The sequence below is a fragment of the Scyliorhinus torazame genome, chromosome 4, assembly GCF_047496885.1.
Source record: "Scyliorhinus torazame isolate Kashiwa2021f chromosome 4, sScyTor2.1, whole genome shotgun sequence".
In the NCBI taxonomy this organism is placed as follows: Eukaryota; Metazoa; Chordata; class Chondrichthyes; order Carcharhiniformes; family Scyliorhinidae; genus Scyliorhinus; species Scyliorhinus torazame.
The window spans coordinates 89528334-89545567 of NC_092710.1; the positions used below are offsets into that span (position 1 = coordinate 89528334).

Below are 17234 nucleotides of genomic sequence, written 5' to 3' on the forward strand. Positions count from 1 at the left end.
GGAATGCAGGAGGAGACTCCGGATGAGCCGGGAAACTGTGGCACACATCTACCACCTGCTGGCACACCTGTCACCGCGTGGCACTGGCGGGGGACACCCTCTCCCCGTGTCCGTCAAGGTTACGGTGGCCCTGAACTTTTATGCAACGGGGTCATTCCAGGCACCGAGTGGGGACCTGTCCGGCATATCGCAGACATCGGTGCATCGGTGCATCCGGGCAGTGACAGATGCCCTTTATGCCATGGCGCACCGCTACATCCGTTTCTCCGTGGACCGGGCCAGCCAAGATGCCCGGGCCGTGGGCTTCTCTGCCGTTGCCGGGTTCCCCATGGTCCAGGGCGCGATCGATGGGATGCACGTCGCCGTGCGGCCACCTGCAGAGAACAGGGCCGTGTTCACTAATAGGAAGGGGACCTATTCAATGAACGTACAGGTGGTCTGCGACCACCGCATGATGATCCTGCACGTCTGCGCCCGTCACCCAGGCAGTGTACACGACTCATTCGTGTTGTCGCGGTCATCCATCCCCGGCATGTACGAGGGACGCCATCCCCGGCTGAGGGGCTGGTTGCTGGGCGACAGGGGCTACCCATTGCGATCGTGGCTGATGACGCCTATACGGAGGCCACGCAATGAGGCGGAGAACCGCTACAATGATGCCCATGTAGCGACAAGGGGAGTGATCGAGAGGTGCTTTGGCGTGCTGAAGATGCGTTTCAGGTGCCTGGACCTCTCTGGGGGCGCCCTCCAGTATCGGTCAGATAGGGTCGGCCGCATCATTGTGGTGTGCTGCGTCCTGCACAACATAGCCCAGCAGAGGGGCGATGTGCCGCAGGCAGAGGAGGGCGGAGTGGAGGAGCAGCAGGAAGAGGCCCAGTCCTCCCCAGATGAGGGGGATGGGGGCAATGGTCAGGGCAGACGGGGTAGACACAGGCGGGTGGCTGTCCACCGTTACCGGCTGGCCCAGCGGGCACGGGACAGACTGATAGACGCCCGCTTCACTGACTAGATGGGCGTGGGAATCGGGTAGTATGGCCACAGACCGCACACCATGACAACAGCCGACCACCCACACCCCCCACCCATCCACCCACCCAGCACCCTCACCCCCCTCCCCAACCCCACACACCCCACCCGCATGCACACCACCCCCCCACCCCCAATTGCCGATCCACCGGCGGCACAACGGGCCGGGCTCACCCAGTTGCGGGTGGACGCGTGTCTATCGCAGGCCATGGAGAATGATGACAACCCGCCTCCGCTGAGCTCCTGGCTCTACATCGTTGGACTATGTCTGACCCATGGCCACAGTACCACCATCCACCCGGACCATCCCTGCATGCGGCTGTGACACTGCAGCGCACGGTCCCGTCCTCTGCCCGGGGGATGTTGATGGCGGCCCAGGGGGAAGGGGGCAGACTCACCTGGGGCTGAGGTAAGACCACCCCTCACACACACACTTGCGCTCAACGTACATGACACCCCCGCACACTTTGGACAGAGCACAAAGGCAGCTTCGGTAGGTGTAACATTGACTTTAATAACCAAAGGAGTTCATGCACGTGCCCTAGCCCCTAAAACTCATCTGTGCTCTGCACCCGTGCCAACTTACTCAGTGTCTAATTGTTTGGCCTTACGGGCCCTATGACTACGTCTACGTGGTTCCCCAGACGGTACAGCAGAACTGGAGGTGGACTCCTGTGATTCCTGCCCTCTGACACTGGATCCCTTTGGCGGCCGTTTCCTGGGGCGTCCTGGCCTAGATGGGCCAGGCTGCGGCCCGGGCGACTGGGATTGCGAGCTGCCAGCCTGTCCTGCCCGTTGCCCACCCGATGCACCTGGGACGGAAGGGGGGGAGTCCGAGGTGTCGCGGTGTACCGGGACCTCCCCTACAGAGGGAGCCGGGACGGACCACACCACCTCCTCCTCCCTCGGGGTGCCCGATGGCCCCCAGGCCTCTACATGGGTGGGGGATGCGAACGGACTGGCCATCCGACGCGCCCCCGACATCTGGCGCTGCCAGTCCTGGAGGCCCGTGCTGGTATCGACAGGGGTCTGCAGGTTTGCAGCCATGGAGCCCAGGGGGTTGTCGAACCCTGTCTGCGACAGTGCGACGCCAGCTCGCACATGGCCACTGGCGCCGATGCCCTCAGCGATGGCCTGCTGAGACTGGGCCATGGCCTGCAGAGACTGGGCCATGGCCTGCAGAGACTGGGCTATGGCCTGCTGAGACTGGGCCATGGCCTGCTGAGACTGGGCTATGGCGTTGAGCGCCTCTGCCATCTGGCGCTGGCACTGGCTCATGGCCTCCTGTGAGAGGGCAGCCATTTCCTGGGCCACAGACGCCGCCTGCACGGAAGGCCCCAGGCCTCGCAAACCGTTCCCCATGTCTGACACCGTCGCACCCATTGCCTCCACCGCGGACGCCACCCGTGCGGTGTCAGCCTGGGTGGCACGCATGACCGGGACCACTCCCAGCTCCTGGACGCGGGTGGACTCCTCCACCTGCGACCGCAGCCGCCGCAAGCCACCCGTCACCCTTTTCGCTCGTCTCCGTGTCGGTGGTTGCATCGGATCTATGTGTGGGTGTGGTAACTCCAGGAACCCGGGATCCATCTGGGCGGCAGATGTTCGCTTGGCCTGGGCTGCCCTCCGACCGCCCGGTCCCTCTGCTGCTCCTACCTCCACCTGCTGTACCGGGACGGCTGTGTTGTGCGCACCAGTGAGTGTACCAGACGCCTCATCACTAAAGTGCCCAACCGTGGTGAGTGTTTCTGCGATGGTGGAGGGTGTTGGTGACAGCAGTGGCGTTGTGTCGTGCTCTTCGTCCCACTCTGAGTCCATGGCACTTTGGGGTGGGGGTTCGTCTCCACCCATCCACTCTGAGTCACTGTCCGGTATTTCGTCTTCCCGGGTAGGGGTGTCCTGGGTAGTGCTGTCCCGGGTAGGGGTGTCCTGGATAGTGGTGTCCTGGGTAGTGGTGTCCTGGCTCGGATGTGACGGGGGCCTGTGGCTGCCCCCCTCATCGCTGGGTGGTCGCTCCCGCACGTGACGGGGGTGTCGTCTCCCTGTTGCTCCAGGTCTCTCCGTCTCCCGTGGTGTGCGAGGGGCATCCTGCGGGCGTCGCATGCTGGAGGGTGCGGGTCTCTCCGTCTCCTGTGGTCTCCGAGGGGCATCCTGCGGGCGTCGCATACTGGAGGGTGCGGGTCTCTCCGTCTCCTGTGGTCTCCGAGAGCATCGGGGGTGGAGGCTATCGGTACGGTGTGCGGCGTACTCCTAGACAGGGCAGAACATCGCGAAAGCAGTGCTGTCCCCGATTTCGGCGGAAATCGGCCAATCAGCCGATTTTGTCATCTGCGACAGGAGAATTCCGCACAAAATTCCAAATCTGATCGTCATATTTCACTAGAAACAACATTCCCATTCTGATCGGGATAGTTTTAAGAGAACAATATTCCATTCTGAGTGAGATATTTTACACAGAAGAATATTCCCATTTGAATCTGGATTTTTCAAAAAGACAATATTCCCATTCTGATCAGGATTTTTCACATGCAACAATATTCCCATTCTGAACAGGACCTTCCTGATTCTCATTGGGGTATTTCATCAGGAGCTGTTTTCCCATTCTGCAGGAACTTCACCAGGAGCAATATTCAATAATAATAATATTTATTATTGTCACAAGTAGGCTTGCATTCACACTGCAATGAAGTTACTGTGAAAATCCCCCAGTCCCCACATTCCGGCGCCTGTTCGAGTAGAGGGAGAATTCAGAATGTCCAAATCACCTAACATTTCCATTCTAATCAGGATATTTTACATGCAACAATATTCCCTTTCTGGTCCAGATATTTTGTATGCAACAATATTCTCATTCTGATCGGTATATTTCACACACACCAGTATTTAAATTCTGCTCGGGATATTTCACCAGGATATTTCCATTTTGATCGGAATATTTCACCAGGACCAATAACATTGCTATTCAAGTCTAGTCATGCCACGATGAACATTCTTCCTGCAACAATCCAAAAGTCTCTTCTACTCCTCTTGAGAATGAAATTTTGGGATGGATTAGATTAGGATTTATTCGAATCACATTGTTCTTATTTTTGTTGTATGTTTGGTAGGGTTTTTATTTCTCTTTACACTTTCTGTTTGTTTCTGTCTATTGCTATATTCTACCCGCATCAGAAGGTCACTTAACACCAGTAAAACTTTGCCTCCCAAGATGCCATTGCTAGTAAATGGTTTTCACCAAGATACATACAGGTAAGAAGCTTGGATCACAAATATTACATTGCTCTATGATAGAGGAAAAGAATAAATAATGGTTGGTTTAATGTGACTCATGCTGCTTCAGTCAGTTTTCAACCTAACCTGTTAATTCCAGATGTGCAAATAGTGATTGACACCTTCCGATGAGGGGAAAAGGTCTCTAGATACGAAAGATATATTGACTCAACAAAAGGAAACTTATGATAAATTGGGTTTGGAATACAATGGAGACTCAAGCTGCAAGGGAGGGCAGAGGACCACTGATTGAGGAAATAAAAAGGGCAAAGAGAGTTTATGGCAAAAAATTAACATGTAGCATAAAAAAGAACACTAAAGTCCTTTGTAAATATATAACTCTGAGAGGGAAGTTAGGGGAAAGATGTGGAGCCATTTAAGGACCAAAGAGGAGATAATGGCTGGAATTCTTCAGCTATTACGATTCTCTTTTCCCACCTATAGCGCACCCCTACCTGGGGGTTTCCTGGTGGTGTGGGATGGTTTCTTTGGGAAATCCCATTGAGAAGCAGCAGGAAGACAGAATTCCGCCGCCAGAGAACGGCACGCTGCCGAGAAACAATCGGCTGGGGGAACGGAGAATCCCGCCCAATATTACAGGGGCAAAGGGCATGACTATGTTAATAAATGAGCACATTGAATTTTAAAAACCAGAATGAATTTAAGGTTTTCATTGAAAAGGAAGAGGTAGTATAAAATTAGATAGGATAATTATAGATGAGGAAAAGCTTTTTCATGCAGCAAGTGGTTAGAATTTGCACTGCAATGTCTTAGGGTGCTATTCTCCGGCCTCATTGGGCTCTCTCTCTCTCGAGCGAAACGAGGCCGGTGAATAGCAGAAGAGACCGAAAACGAGAACCACACCGGGCACCTAACAGTTTGTGATGCAACCGGCCTGCTCCGTTAGGCGAAATCGGGACCTCACCGTAGTTTGGTGAAAAACCAATTATCACCACTCGAGCAATATTTCCATACAATTAACGGGGGTGACCCCATATCCAAAGGCTTCCTGTGATTCAGCGGCCTCTCCAGAAAGTGGTCACGCTGGCGTCAATTAGTACTCCTTTAAAAAAAATGTGAACCTGGTGGAAGGGCTTCTGCGGGGAGCCGAGGAGGTGAGTAGCCAGCTTTGCTCACAGGCAAAGAGCCGGGGATGCTGGGCGTGCCGCTCCAGTGCTCGGCAGAGGAGGGTGACCCTCGGGCAGGGATCACCCTCCGCAGGCATGTGCTGCCATGCAAAGAGGGGTAGGGGGAGGGGGTGAAACGCACTGGGAGGGGGGTCAACCTCACGTGGCACCAGCATGCCAACCCCTGGATCATCCGCTGACAACCCTAAGCCCCAGGCCCACCCCTAACCCCCACCTACTGCCGAGGCCTCTGGCCGTGTGGCTGAATTCCCTATTGCTAATAGGGAATTGGCAATCGTGGTTACGTGAACACTTCACACAGTTCAAATTGGATTCCCATGGGTGGATGTAGCATGTGGGAATTATTACCTAGCATCTCAATCAGACCGTGATGCCTGGACACTGTGCCTGAACACTGCAGGAGGCAACACCACACACGCATCTGAACACCCAGCAGATGGGACACAGCTCCGGGGACATGTTCGTGGCCGGAGGGTGGATGGTGGCCACGGGGAGGGGGCCAGCGCCCGTTCTATGTGACATTATGTGTGGGCATCTGGGGTGCAGGTTCTGGGGTCCGGTGAGGGGGGCCCACTGCAGCCAGGAGTATGTGGACAGGGATTTCCGGGTGTGGGGAGGGTGGATCAATGGGGGAATGGAGGATCCCGGGCTGGGAGCCACCAAGTTTGTCAGTCTAACATCCCCTCCCAATTCCTTACAGATGTTGAACGCTATGGACGGTGTTTTGGACCCTGCAAAATAGGCCCTAGTTGTACTGCTGATAGGCTGGGCGGCCAGACGCCAGAGACCCCACCCCTCACCCAGAGGACCCGCTGCCCACAAGGGCAGGGAGGGACCCAGAGGGGGAGTCCCGCGAGGGCCCAGGGTTTACAGGTGTCGCTGGTCCTTTGAACAGATAACAGACAGCAAGTGCCGCAGGAGGCTCTGCCTCAACAAGGAGACGGTGCAGCACCTGTGCCATGTCCTCGTGGTCTTGGCACCACATGGAGGAGGAGAAGAAGGAGGACACCCGCTCCCGGTGGCTATCAAGGTCACCGCAGCCGGGAACTTTTATGCCTCAGGGTCATTCCAGGGCCTGACTCGGTACCTATGTAGCATCTCGGAGGCCACAGCCACAAGTGCACCCGACAGGTCACAGGTGCCCTGTTTGCCCGGGCGGAAAACTAATTCAACTTTGACATGGACCAAGCCCAACAAGATGCCCAGGCAGCAGGATTCTCCACCATCACTGGGATGCTCCAGGTCCAGGGGCTGGTAGACTGCACGCCTGCTGCCTTTCATTCATCGGGCCCTCTGGGAGTGCCCTACATTTGCTAACAGGAAGGGGTTCCACTCCCTGAACATACAACACGTGTGTGACCACCACATGAAGATCATCACATGTGTGCATGCTTCCTGGGGAATGTGCACGACAGCTACATCCTGAGGTAATCGGTCATCCCCAGCCCCTTCGAAGACCACCCCAGGATGGGCAGCAGGCTCTTGGTGGATAAGGGGTATCTGCTGAGGACCTGGCTAATGACACCAGCACGGAGGCAGGAGACCGAAGCGGAGGTCCTGCACAACGAGGCCCATGTGACCACCCAGGCTGCGCATGAACGGTACATCGGACTGCTCAAAACGTGATTCCGATGGCTTGACCACTCCAGTGGTGCCCTGCTGTACACCCCCGGAGAGTCGCCCGCTTTGTGGTGGTCTGCTGTGTCATCCACAACTTGGCACAGCAGCGGAGCGATATGCTAAGGTTGGGGATGAGGAACATGAGCCCAGCTCTGAGTTGGAGGAAAGGAGGAGGACAAGGATGATGAGGAGGCACCGGACCAACAGGGGCTGGATGGCGAGCCCGGGGATGAACTGGAGGACCAGCTGTAGGACAGGCAGCTGTGGCGAGGGTCCGGCAAGCCCGGAGGGCCAGGGAGACCCTCTTTCTCATCCGCTCCACAGAGGACATGGCCTGGTCTGTCATTGATACCTTACCACCCCCCACCCCCATTTCCCACTGTCCCAGGGTCTGTGTCACATCACTCCAGGGTGATGGGGATGTGTCTGCACCGTTAGCGGGTCACTGTCTAGGGCAGGGGGTGATGATAAACCAGAGAGAGCTGAACGCTGGTGCTCCTTGATCTATGCCAGTCTGACCCCGGCCTGTCTGCTGAGTACTCGCTCACACCCATCACCTGCACACTGTGTGCTCGGGGAAGAGGAATGCCTGGAGAGATAGACCAAGGGTTCAGAGGTCCACCCGCGTTGCGGAAGAAAATGACAGAGGCATCGTATTGCTTGTGGTCAAGAGTTTTTAATGTGTCACAGGTGTCCAATAATGCCCCACTCTCTCTATGGTGCCTCCCCACTCTCTCCCTCACCACCCCCCCCCCCCCCCACCCCCGCCGTCCTCAGGTGCCCTCAACGAGACTCAGCATGCTTAACGTGCCTGCTCTACTGTTACGTCTATGTGTGACCCAAGCTGCACATCTGAGGTGGAGGCAGCCAGCTGCTTACCATTTCCTGTGGCCTTCAATGCCCCTGGCAGGCATCCTTTGGGGGGCGCACTTGTCGGCAGCACATGCACATCCATGCAGCCCTCTCTTGTGTGCTGACTTCCAGATGCGGCCTCATCAGAGGGATGGAACATGGGAGAGCCGGTGGCCACCATCTCCACTCCATGGGACGAGTCCGGGTAGCCACATAGCTCCCGTCCAATGCCCATAGGGCCCTGGCATTCACCTTGGGATGGAGGGGCAATTGGTTCAAGCCCCGGCTGCCCCTGTATCATCTGGCTCTGCCAGTCCTGGCGGCTCCCCGATATCTGCACCATTGTGTCGATGCCCTCAGCGATGCTCCTCAGTGATTGGGTCATGCTCTGCAGAGCTTCGGCAATGCCCACCTGTGACAAGCTTCACAGCGCCTCGGCCATACCCATCTGAGAGTTGACATGTCCAAGAGCACCTCATCAAGGTTAGCCTGGTATTGGGTGGTATCCCACAGTGAGTCGGACTTCCTGCCGAGACCCTCAGCCATGGCCATCACCGACTGCGCGATGCTTTGGACACCTTCACTAATGGTGCCGATGTCGTGCAACAGGCTCTGCACTGCCTAGCTGCCACCCTAGCAGGGTTGGCCTTGGTGCCACTTATCGCTGGCACCATCTCCTGTGCCCGTAGCCTCTTGGACTCTCCATTCGGTTATGGACCTGCTGTAGTGTCGCTCCATCAGCTCTGGGTAACCTTGTTCCTTGTTCCATAGGCTCAGCATGTGGCTGGGACCCAAATGGGACCTGGTATCCAGCAGCTCTCTGACTGCTGTCTCACCTGGGGGTTCCTGCCTCCACCTGATCTACATCATGTGTGGTGCTCACCAGATTGGGATCCAGAAGCCTGTCCACTAATGTTTCCCTCAGAGGTATGAAAATCTGCGCTGGTGGAGGGTGGAATGACAGCTGTGATGTGTTCATCATGGCATCCTCCGAGTTCTCCTCCAAGGTGTTCTCGTGGGAGGCAGGGGAGGGGCCCACTCAGATGGGCTAGCACCGTCGGCTGGAGGACCTGCAGGAGAATGGGAATGTTATCAGTGGGAGGGATGGGTCAGTCAGAGTGGCAATAACTATTCACGTGTGACAGGTCCTCCAGGTGGGGCCCAGTGGATCCTCACCTCTGCGGCTTGCGCCAACCTCTGCATTGGTGACCGCTCTGTCCTCGACCACTCCAGTCACCTCCAGGGCCCATTCCTCCAAGGCGGTGGGGATTTATATGTCCGGCACCCCACCGCCAGTCTGGGCCCTCTCCTGGCGATTGTGCGAGAGCTTCTCCTGCAGGGGCACAGAGGGGGCATCGTTAACTGCATGTGTGGTTCACAGTGGTGGGAGAAGGGGTATGAAGGAAGGGTGGGGGGTGGATGCTCACATGGGGGCGGAAAGGTCTTGGGGCGGGTGTGGGAGGTGTTAGTGTCAACTCACCCATGCTGCCCGGTGTAGACCTTCTTGCGACACTGGAGGCCAGTCCTGCTGGTCACACTCCAGGCGGCAGTGGCTACCCTGGTTCACCCTCCGGGACCCTCGGGTCCCCACAACATTGAATCTTGGGGCCAGCCGTCTCAGCGCCACGGCTGCCAGTTGAGTGGTGTCGGCTGTGCAAGTGTTGTTTACGTGCTGCTCGACCTTGTTAGCTGGGAACCGGTGAGCACAGTGCTGGCGAGCCTTCATTTGCGGTGAGAAGCAATGGACCAATTAACGTCGAATAGCATCCCTGGCCTCGCTGGGCCAAGCCCCGCTTGCTACCACACTTACAAATCTTTCCGGAGAATCGTGCCCTTAGAGTATGGTGGAGACAAATTCAATGCTGCCTTTCAAAAAGTAATCCCTGAAAACTACAGGGAAAAGAGTGCGCGGGTGTGGGAGCGAAGACAAGTATGACAGACATTGTGGCCTCTTTTTGCATTGTAACCATTCTGATTCTATGGGCTGGATTTTCTCTACAGAGGCAGGTTGCTCAAGTTGGGAAATTCCTGCGTCACTGGACCCGCCTTGATAGAAATAACCCCCCTGAATGCCGCGATGGTGGGCGGGTGGGCGGTGGTGGTGGAGAGCAGTTGCAGTTAGAGTCAGGCCTGGCAGCAAAGCAAAGAGGCCAAGGAGGCAGCCGAGTGCCAAGGTGGGCTGGTTTGACGCCCCCCTCGGTTCTGTGGCACTCCCTCCCGGTTGTGTCAAAGGTTGATCGGCTTTTTTACGCTCCCTCTTCACAACCCACCCCACACTGCCCAACCACTTCCCATGCCAATTCATGACCCCCACTCACTCACTGCCCTCTTGCTGATTCATTGCATGAAAGGGAAATGGGGTCCTGGCTAAGCCATTTTGACTTTCCCATTCAAAAGGATACCGAATCAAGATTTTGGTTCCTGCCACTTCTGAGGGGCCGTGAAGCATGAATGGTCCAGAAGCTATTTTCTGGTACTTGACTGGACGGAATTAGTGCAGTACAGAACAACTAGCTTGTGACTAGTTGAGTTTTATTGTTAAATAATGACATGGGTTGGATAACAAACATGAAACTATAAAAAAGTACTAACTATTAAATTAATACAATCAAAATATCGAAGAGCTACTACAACTGCAACTATCCACTTCAACGACTATCTCCAGACGCCCTGAGGTAACAGTGTCACGTGGTTTTCTTTACTTCCACCTGGTGGTTGGAAGTCGTATCTATTAATATTCACACAACTGCTTATGCATATCATCACAGACTCCACAGAAATTGCAAGGGGGAGCTAGGAGATGCCTGCCCCTGCAATGGAGCCGGCCAGGTCAGGAGTGCAAGGTGTAAGCTCATTACCCAAACATTTGTCTCACCCCAGCAAAGATTAGGGGGCAGGAATCCCAGAATTGGGTCCTTCCCACCACTTTTAAAATTGTTCCAAAGCCTTTCCGACTCTATGAAGGTCCAAGCTTACGATTTGTTTTTATTTGTTCAAGGTACTTGGACGTCACTGGCTTGGCCAGCATTTATTGCCCTTCCCTAATTTCCCCTAAAGAGGCAGTTAAGAGGCATAGAGGTTTGCAACATGGAAACAGGCCCTTCGGCCCAACATGTCCATGCCGCCCAGTATTTACCACTAAACTAATCTCAATTGCCCGCATTTGGCCCATATCCTTCCATACCCAGCTTTCCCATATAACTGTCTAAATGCTTTTTAAAAGGCAGAATTGCACCCACCTCTACCACTGCATCTAGCAGCTTGTTACAGCCACTCACCACCCTCTGTGAAAAAAGTGCCCCTCTGGACCCTTTTGTATCTCGCCCCTCTCACCCTAAACCTGTGCCCTCTAGTCTTAGTCTCCCCTAGCTTTGGGAAAAGATGTTGACTATCTACCTTATAATGCCCTTGTTATTTTATAGATCTCTATAAGAACCCCCTAAGCCTCCTACGCTCTAGGGAAAAAAGTCCCAGTCTATTCAGCCTCTCCTTGTAACTCAAACCATCAAGTCCCGGCAGCATCCTAGTAATTCTTGCCTGCACTCTTTCTAGTTTAATAATATCCTTTCTATAATAGGGTGAACAGAACTATGCAGTCAACCACATTCTATTTATCTACCTATATTACTAAATTCAGGGTCTGTAGATTCCTTATAATAATAATAATCACTTATTGTCATAAGTAGGCTTCAATGAAGTTACTGTGAAAAGCCCCTAGTCGCCACATTCCGGCGCCTGTTCGGGGAGGCCGGTATGTGAATTGAACTCGCGCTGCTGGCCTTGTTCTGCATTACACGCCAGCTGTTTAGCCCACTGTGCTAAACCAGCCCCTCCAAGGTTTCTCCAAGGTTATCTCCCCCTTATCTCCAAGGTTTCTCTACACCTCTCCACATCCTATCATTTATTGTATATTCTCTTGTCTTGTTGGTCTTCCCCAAATGCATCATCTCACACTTCTCTGGCTTGAACTCCATTTGTCTTTTTTCTGTCCAGTTTATAATTCCATTGACATCTTCCTGTAATCTGCAGGTTTCTTCCTCACCATCAACCACATGGCCACTCTTTGTATTGTCTGCAGGCTTGTTAAAAGGGAAAGGGTGGGGAAGGTTGTAGCGCACATGATGGTCACAGAAATTGGGACAGACTATGGAAACCTCTAAACAACAGCATTAGACAATTTAGAATCCACAACATTATTGCTGAATAATCTCCTTCTCCTTACTCCCCCAATCTTTACTTTCTGTTGAACTGGACCATTTTTAAGTGTCATTTAGTTTACTTTTTGATGTGGCCTGTCTTGCTTTATGAACATTATTCCTTCAGTGCATTTCTAGTTGAAATGAGACATTGGTTCAATCCCCAGTGAACTCAGAATTCAAATTATATTTGGTTTATTGATTTATTGATCTCTTTTCTGCTGAAACATATTTCATGTTTTTACTTCTTTTCTAGATGCTATCATGATGCATAATAATTGCTGGTTAATTATTTTAATTAATTTGATTTTAATTTATCATGTAACATTGTTAAATATATCTGCATGAATTAATATTTTACTTATAATATTTAATTTTCAAACTGCTTCTGAAGTTCCACTTTGCCTGCCTGCATTACATTCAGCAGTAGACAGGACAGTTCTCAGACACGGGAATCACGGATACTGTCATTTACAGAACTCTTGGTTAGGTAAGAAGGGTAGAAAAATGGCTGGATGTTTGTCCAATCACTTTCCTGATGCTGCTCCGCTATCAGAACTTTGTTAGGTTTCTCAAAGCTGGATTCCTCCTCAAAGCAGTATAATGATCAGTTGATGCATGATATGAACAGCATCAATTGCAATAATGAACTACCATATAAATATATGTCTCTCAACTACACAGACTGAAAAGCTTGAATGGGAACAGGGAACATACTATTCATTCCTGGATCATGGCATATCTGCACCTTTATATCATTGTCATGGATTAGTTCTGTAACCTAACAAAAATCTATCCAGCTCAGTTTTGAAACTTTCAGTTGACACCCAGCCTCCACAGCTTATTGGGCAAGCAAATTTAAGATTTCTTCTCTGCTTTGTGAAGAAGTGATTGGTCTCTAAACAGCTTGGCTTTAATTTTAAGGTTTTGTCCCATTGTCTGAAACCTCTGACACTCGACCATTGAACAAATAGAATCATAGAATTGCTGCACTGCAAAGAAGGCCATTTGGTCTGAAAGAGCACCCTAGCCAGGCCCACTCTCCCACCCTATCCCCGTAACCCCATAACCTTACCTAACCTGCACATCTTTGGACTGTGGGAGGAAACTGGAGCACCCAGAGAAAATCCACACAGACACAGGGAGAATGTGCAGACTCCGCACAGACCAGTCACCAAAGGCCGGAATTGAACCCGGGTCTCTGGCGCTGTGAGGCAGTCGTGCTAACCACTGTGCTACCGTGCCGCCGCAGTTTATCGATTCACCCTATAAACCCCTTTAATCACTTTAACACTTGGGTCGAGATTCTCCATTGCGAACCCGCCATGCTGCTACTGGGGAGAGAGAATTTAGCTGCTCCATTCGCTGGTGGCAGGAATCTCTGCTCCCGCCTCTTGTCAATGGAATTTCCCATTGAAGCCACCAAGAAATCCATGGGCAGGTGTGCGTTGCCAGCAGGGTTTGACAAACATGCCAATACCGAACGACCAGAGAATTCTATCCCTCAATTATATTAACTATTTAATCACCGATGCTCAAGGGAATGCAAGCCTATGCCGTAATTATCCGGCCGTTGGGATTCGCTGTCTGCTGGCAGCGCACACTCGCCCGTGGGTTTCCTGGCAGTGTGGGGCTTAAATGGGAAATCCCACTGATAAGCAGCAGTGGTGTAGAATCCTGCTACCAGCGAATGGAGCAGCCAAATTCTCTGTCCTCCGTAGCCAGCAAACGGCACGTCGCCGAGAAACAAGTGGGTGAGGGACAGGAGAAGCGCCCACTATCCGAGCTGATGTACTCCTTCATTTAAACTGTTCTGCTCGCTTTGTCACCGTGGCTTTGAGAGTCTTTTCAGCCTTGCAAAGTCAAGGTAGCTCATTTCAACCAATTTGCCAATGATGGATTTTATTTCAAGTAAAAGAAGTTTGAATGTAGAATTATTGGACACCGTCACCCTGAAGGAGGGCCATTCTGCCCATCACACCTGAGCCAAATCTTTCAAAGAGCAATCCAGGTAGTCCCATTGTCCCATTCTTTGGCTATATGCCTGCAATTATTTCCTTTTCCAAGTATTTATCTAATTTCCTTTTGAACACGACAGGTGAATCTGTTTGCACCAGCTGATCAAGATATATGAATTTCTTTTTTTTTTCCCAATTAAGGGACAATCTAGCCGAGCCTTCCCATCTTTTTTGTATTGTGGGGGTGAAACCCACGTAGCCACAGGGAGAATATGCAAAGTCCACACGGACAGTGACCCGGGGCCGGGATCGAACCTGGGACCTCGGTGCCATGAGGCAGCAGTGCTAACCACTGCACCACCATGCCGCCCTAAGGTGTGAATTTTAAATACTTAACACTTGCTCTATAAATATTGCCAACCTGCTCTGGTACCGTCGGCATCACCCCCCCGCCCCCTTGCCCGCCAGGGTTTCCTGGTGGTGTGGCTTCAAAGGGAAATCCCATTGACCAGTGGGGGGGAAGAGAAAATCCCACCAGCAGCACACAGTGCGCTGCCGAGAGTCACATGGCTAGGGCACCGGAGAACCCTGCGCATTTGCTCCAAACCCTGCATGACAAAACTCTTCTATCAAACCTACTCTTGGCCTTCTCTGTTCCTTTTTTTCGGGAAAAATTTAGAGTACCCAATTGATTTTTCTTCCACTTAGATTATCATAGAATTTACAGTGCAGAAGGAGGCCATTCGGCCCATTGAGTCTGCACCGGCTCTTGGAAAGAGCACCCTACCCAAGGTCAACACCTCCACCCGATCCCCATAACCCAGTAAACCCACCCAACGCTAAGGGCAATTTTGGACACTAAGGGCAATTTATCATGGCCAGTCCACCTAACCTGCACATCTTTGGACTGTGGGAGGAAACCGGAGCACCCAGAGGAAACCCACGCACACACGGGGAGAACGTGCAGACTCCGCACAGACAGTGGCCCAAGCCGGAATCGAACCTGGGACCCTGGAGCTGTGGAGCAATTGTGCTATCCACAATGCTACCGTGCTGCACTTAAGGGACAATTTAGCGTGGCCAATCGACCTACCCTGCACATCTTTGTATTGTGGGGGCAAAACCCACGCAAACACGGGGAGAATGTGCAAACTCCACACGGACAGTGGGACCTTGGCGCCGTGAGGCAGCAGTGCTAACCACTGCACCACCGTGCTGCCCTGGCCTTCTCTGCTCCAAGTAGAACAATTCAGATTCTCTATATTTTCAGAAAATCCTCAAAGGGAAACTCAGAACTCATTCTACTGTTCAAATAAAATTTCATAAACCTAAATGGTTCAGCGTTAATTCTTTCACAAAATTAAAAGGCAACCAGTCATATATATTGACTACAAAATAAACTGTGTACTTAAGTTTTGGGTTAAATATTTTCATAAACCATTGCTTGAAAGGTGGAGGGTGGAGTGGCAGCCACCATCGGATTGCCCACTCCCCTCCTTTTCAGTTGCACATTTCTCACTCAGACCCGTGACCCAGGCCTGCTGTAAAATTGCAGTGCAGCTGGTGTCCTTCAGTGCAGGGCGGGACCATCGGGAAGTGGGGGCAGTGAAGCCACGCCCCTGTTTAATGACTAACTGCCATAAAGCGGTAAGTATAAAGGTCGCAGCAACTTTGATAGGAGAGATGGTAAGTGCGTAAGGCCAGGGGGTGAGGGGATAGGGTGTGGAAGGGGTTGGGTGATCAGGAGAGTGGGGTCAGGTTGGTTGATCAGGGGATGGAGGGGATCATGGGTGGGGTTTTACACATATGGTCAGGGTTGGGGCAGTCAGGGGTCAGTAGTATAGTTATACAGGTGTCAGAAGTGGTTTTAATTCTTCTAACCCTTCTTGGATAGCTGTTCCTGGAAGAGAGTCAGAACCATCTGCAAATTGGAATATCAGATGGTCCTGGGTGCAGGGTAATTGTCCAATAGGAGTTGAAATTTCCCAGGAGGTTCTCCAGCAGTCCTTGTATGGGGATCTCTGGTGGGTTTCCAGTGCATTTCCTGGGGTACCTTCCAGAGAATGGAAATTCTGGGCCCGTCATTTTATTGTTATTTGCTGTGCTCAAATTGTCTGCCGCAGTTCCTCCATCACAGGGGATTATACTCCCAAAACTAAGAAGTGTTTTGGGATAGCCTGAGGATAGGAAAGGCACCAAATAAATGCAAGAACTTTCATTCTGCCTTCTATTTCAAAAATATTTTCTGAAAACTTAATTTGATACACTGACCAGGTGCTCTGTTTCTTAGTGTTGTAAGTTGAGGGATACACATTTGGGGACAACTTAGAAGGACAGCTCCTTTGCTCTTTGTGAATTCTGCTGCAGTATATTTCACATCCACCTGAGATGATCAGTTTAAAATTCCATGTAAAAGAAAGTATAGCAACAGAGCAGCAGCCTCTAATCTCACAATGAGGTGCCAGCCTAGTTCATGTATTCCAGGTCTTTACTATGAGACTTGTACCAATGGTATTCTATCTCAGAGATGGGAGTGAAGCCACTGCACTGTGAGAAGTTGGAGAGGATACAGTCTGTGTCGGAAGCTGCAAACTGGCCGGAACACTGTCATTGTGATTCACTGTCCCCGCCGGCAACGTACGTCCGTCCACCTGTTTCTCGGCGGCGTGTGAAATCCCATTGACAAGTGGCGGGAAGATAGAATCCCGCCGCCAACGAATGGTGCGCAGCCGTGAAACACGTGGCTGGGAGACAGGAGAATCCTGCCCACTGTTAATGATGGAAGCTACGGCCAGTAGAGAGGTATACAGTCAAGGAAAGAACAGGTCTCCATCTCTGACTGTACATTCTCCATCTCTGACTGCACACCCTCATTCTCTGACTGTACATGCTCCATCTCTGACTGCACACCCTCATTCTCTGACTGTACATTCTCCATCTCTGACTGTACACCTTCCATCTCTGACTGTACACCCTCCATCTCTGACTGTACATTCTCCATCTTTGACTTTACATTCTCCATCTCTGACTGTACATTCTCCATCTCTGACTGTACACCCTCCATCTCTGACTGTACACCCTCCATCTCTGACTATACATTCTCCATCTCTGACTACATTCTCCATCTCTGACTGTACACCCTCCATCTCTGACTGTACACCCTC

The 17234-nt window shown here is 52.1% G+C and overlaps 1 protein-coding gene across 5 annotated transcripts in view; it reads left to right on the plus strand.

The window, feature by feature from the left end:
* Nucleotides 1–17234, plus strand: part of rims1a (regulating synaptic membrane exocytosis 1a) — a 1446068-nt gene that overhangs the window by 1147795 nt on the left and 281039 nt on the right. For 3 of the 5 annotated variants that reach the window (XM_072498344.1, XM_072498345.1, XM_072498346.1), the window contains exon 19: nt 4198–4275. The exons of the other annotated variants lie outside the window; for them this stretch is intronic. In XM_072498344.1, coding sequence (XP_072354445.1) covers nt 4198–4275 — 78 coding nt within the window. The remainder of the gene's footprint in view (nt 1–4197; nt 4276–17234) is intronic. 5 annotated transcript variants of the gene reach the window in all.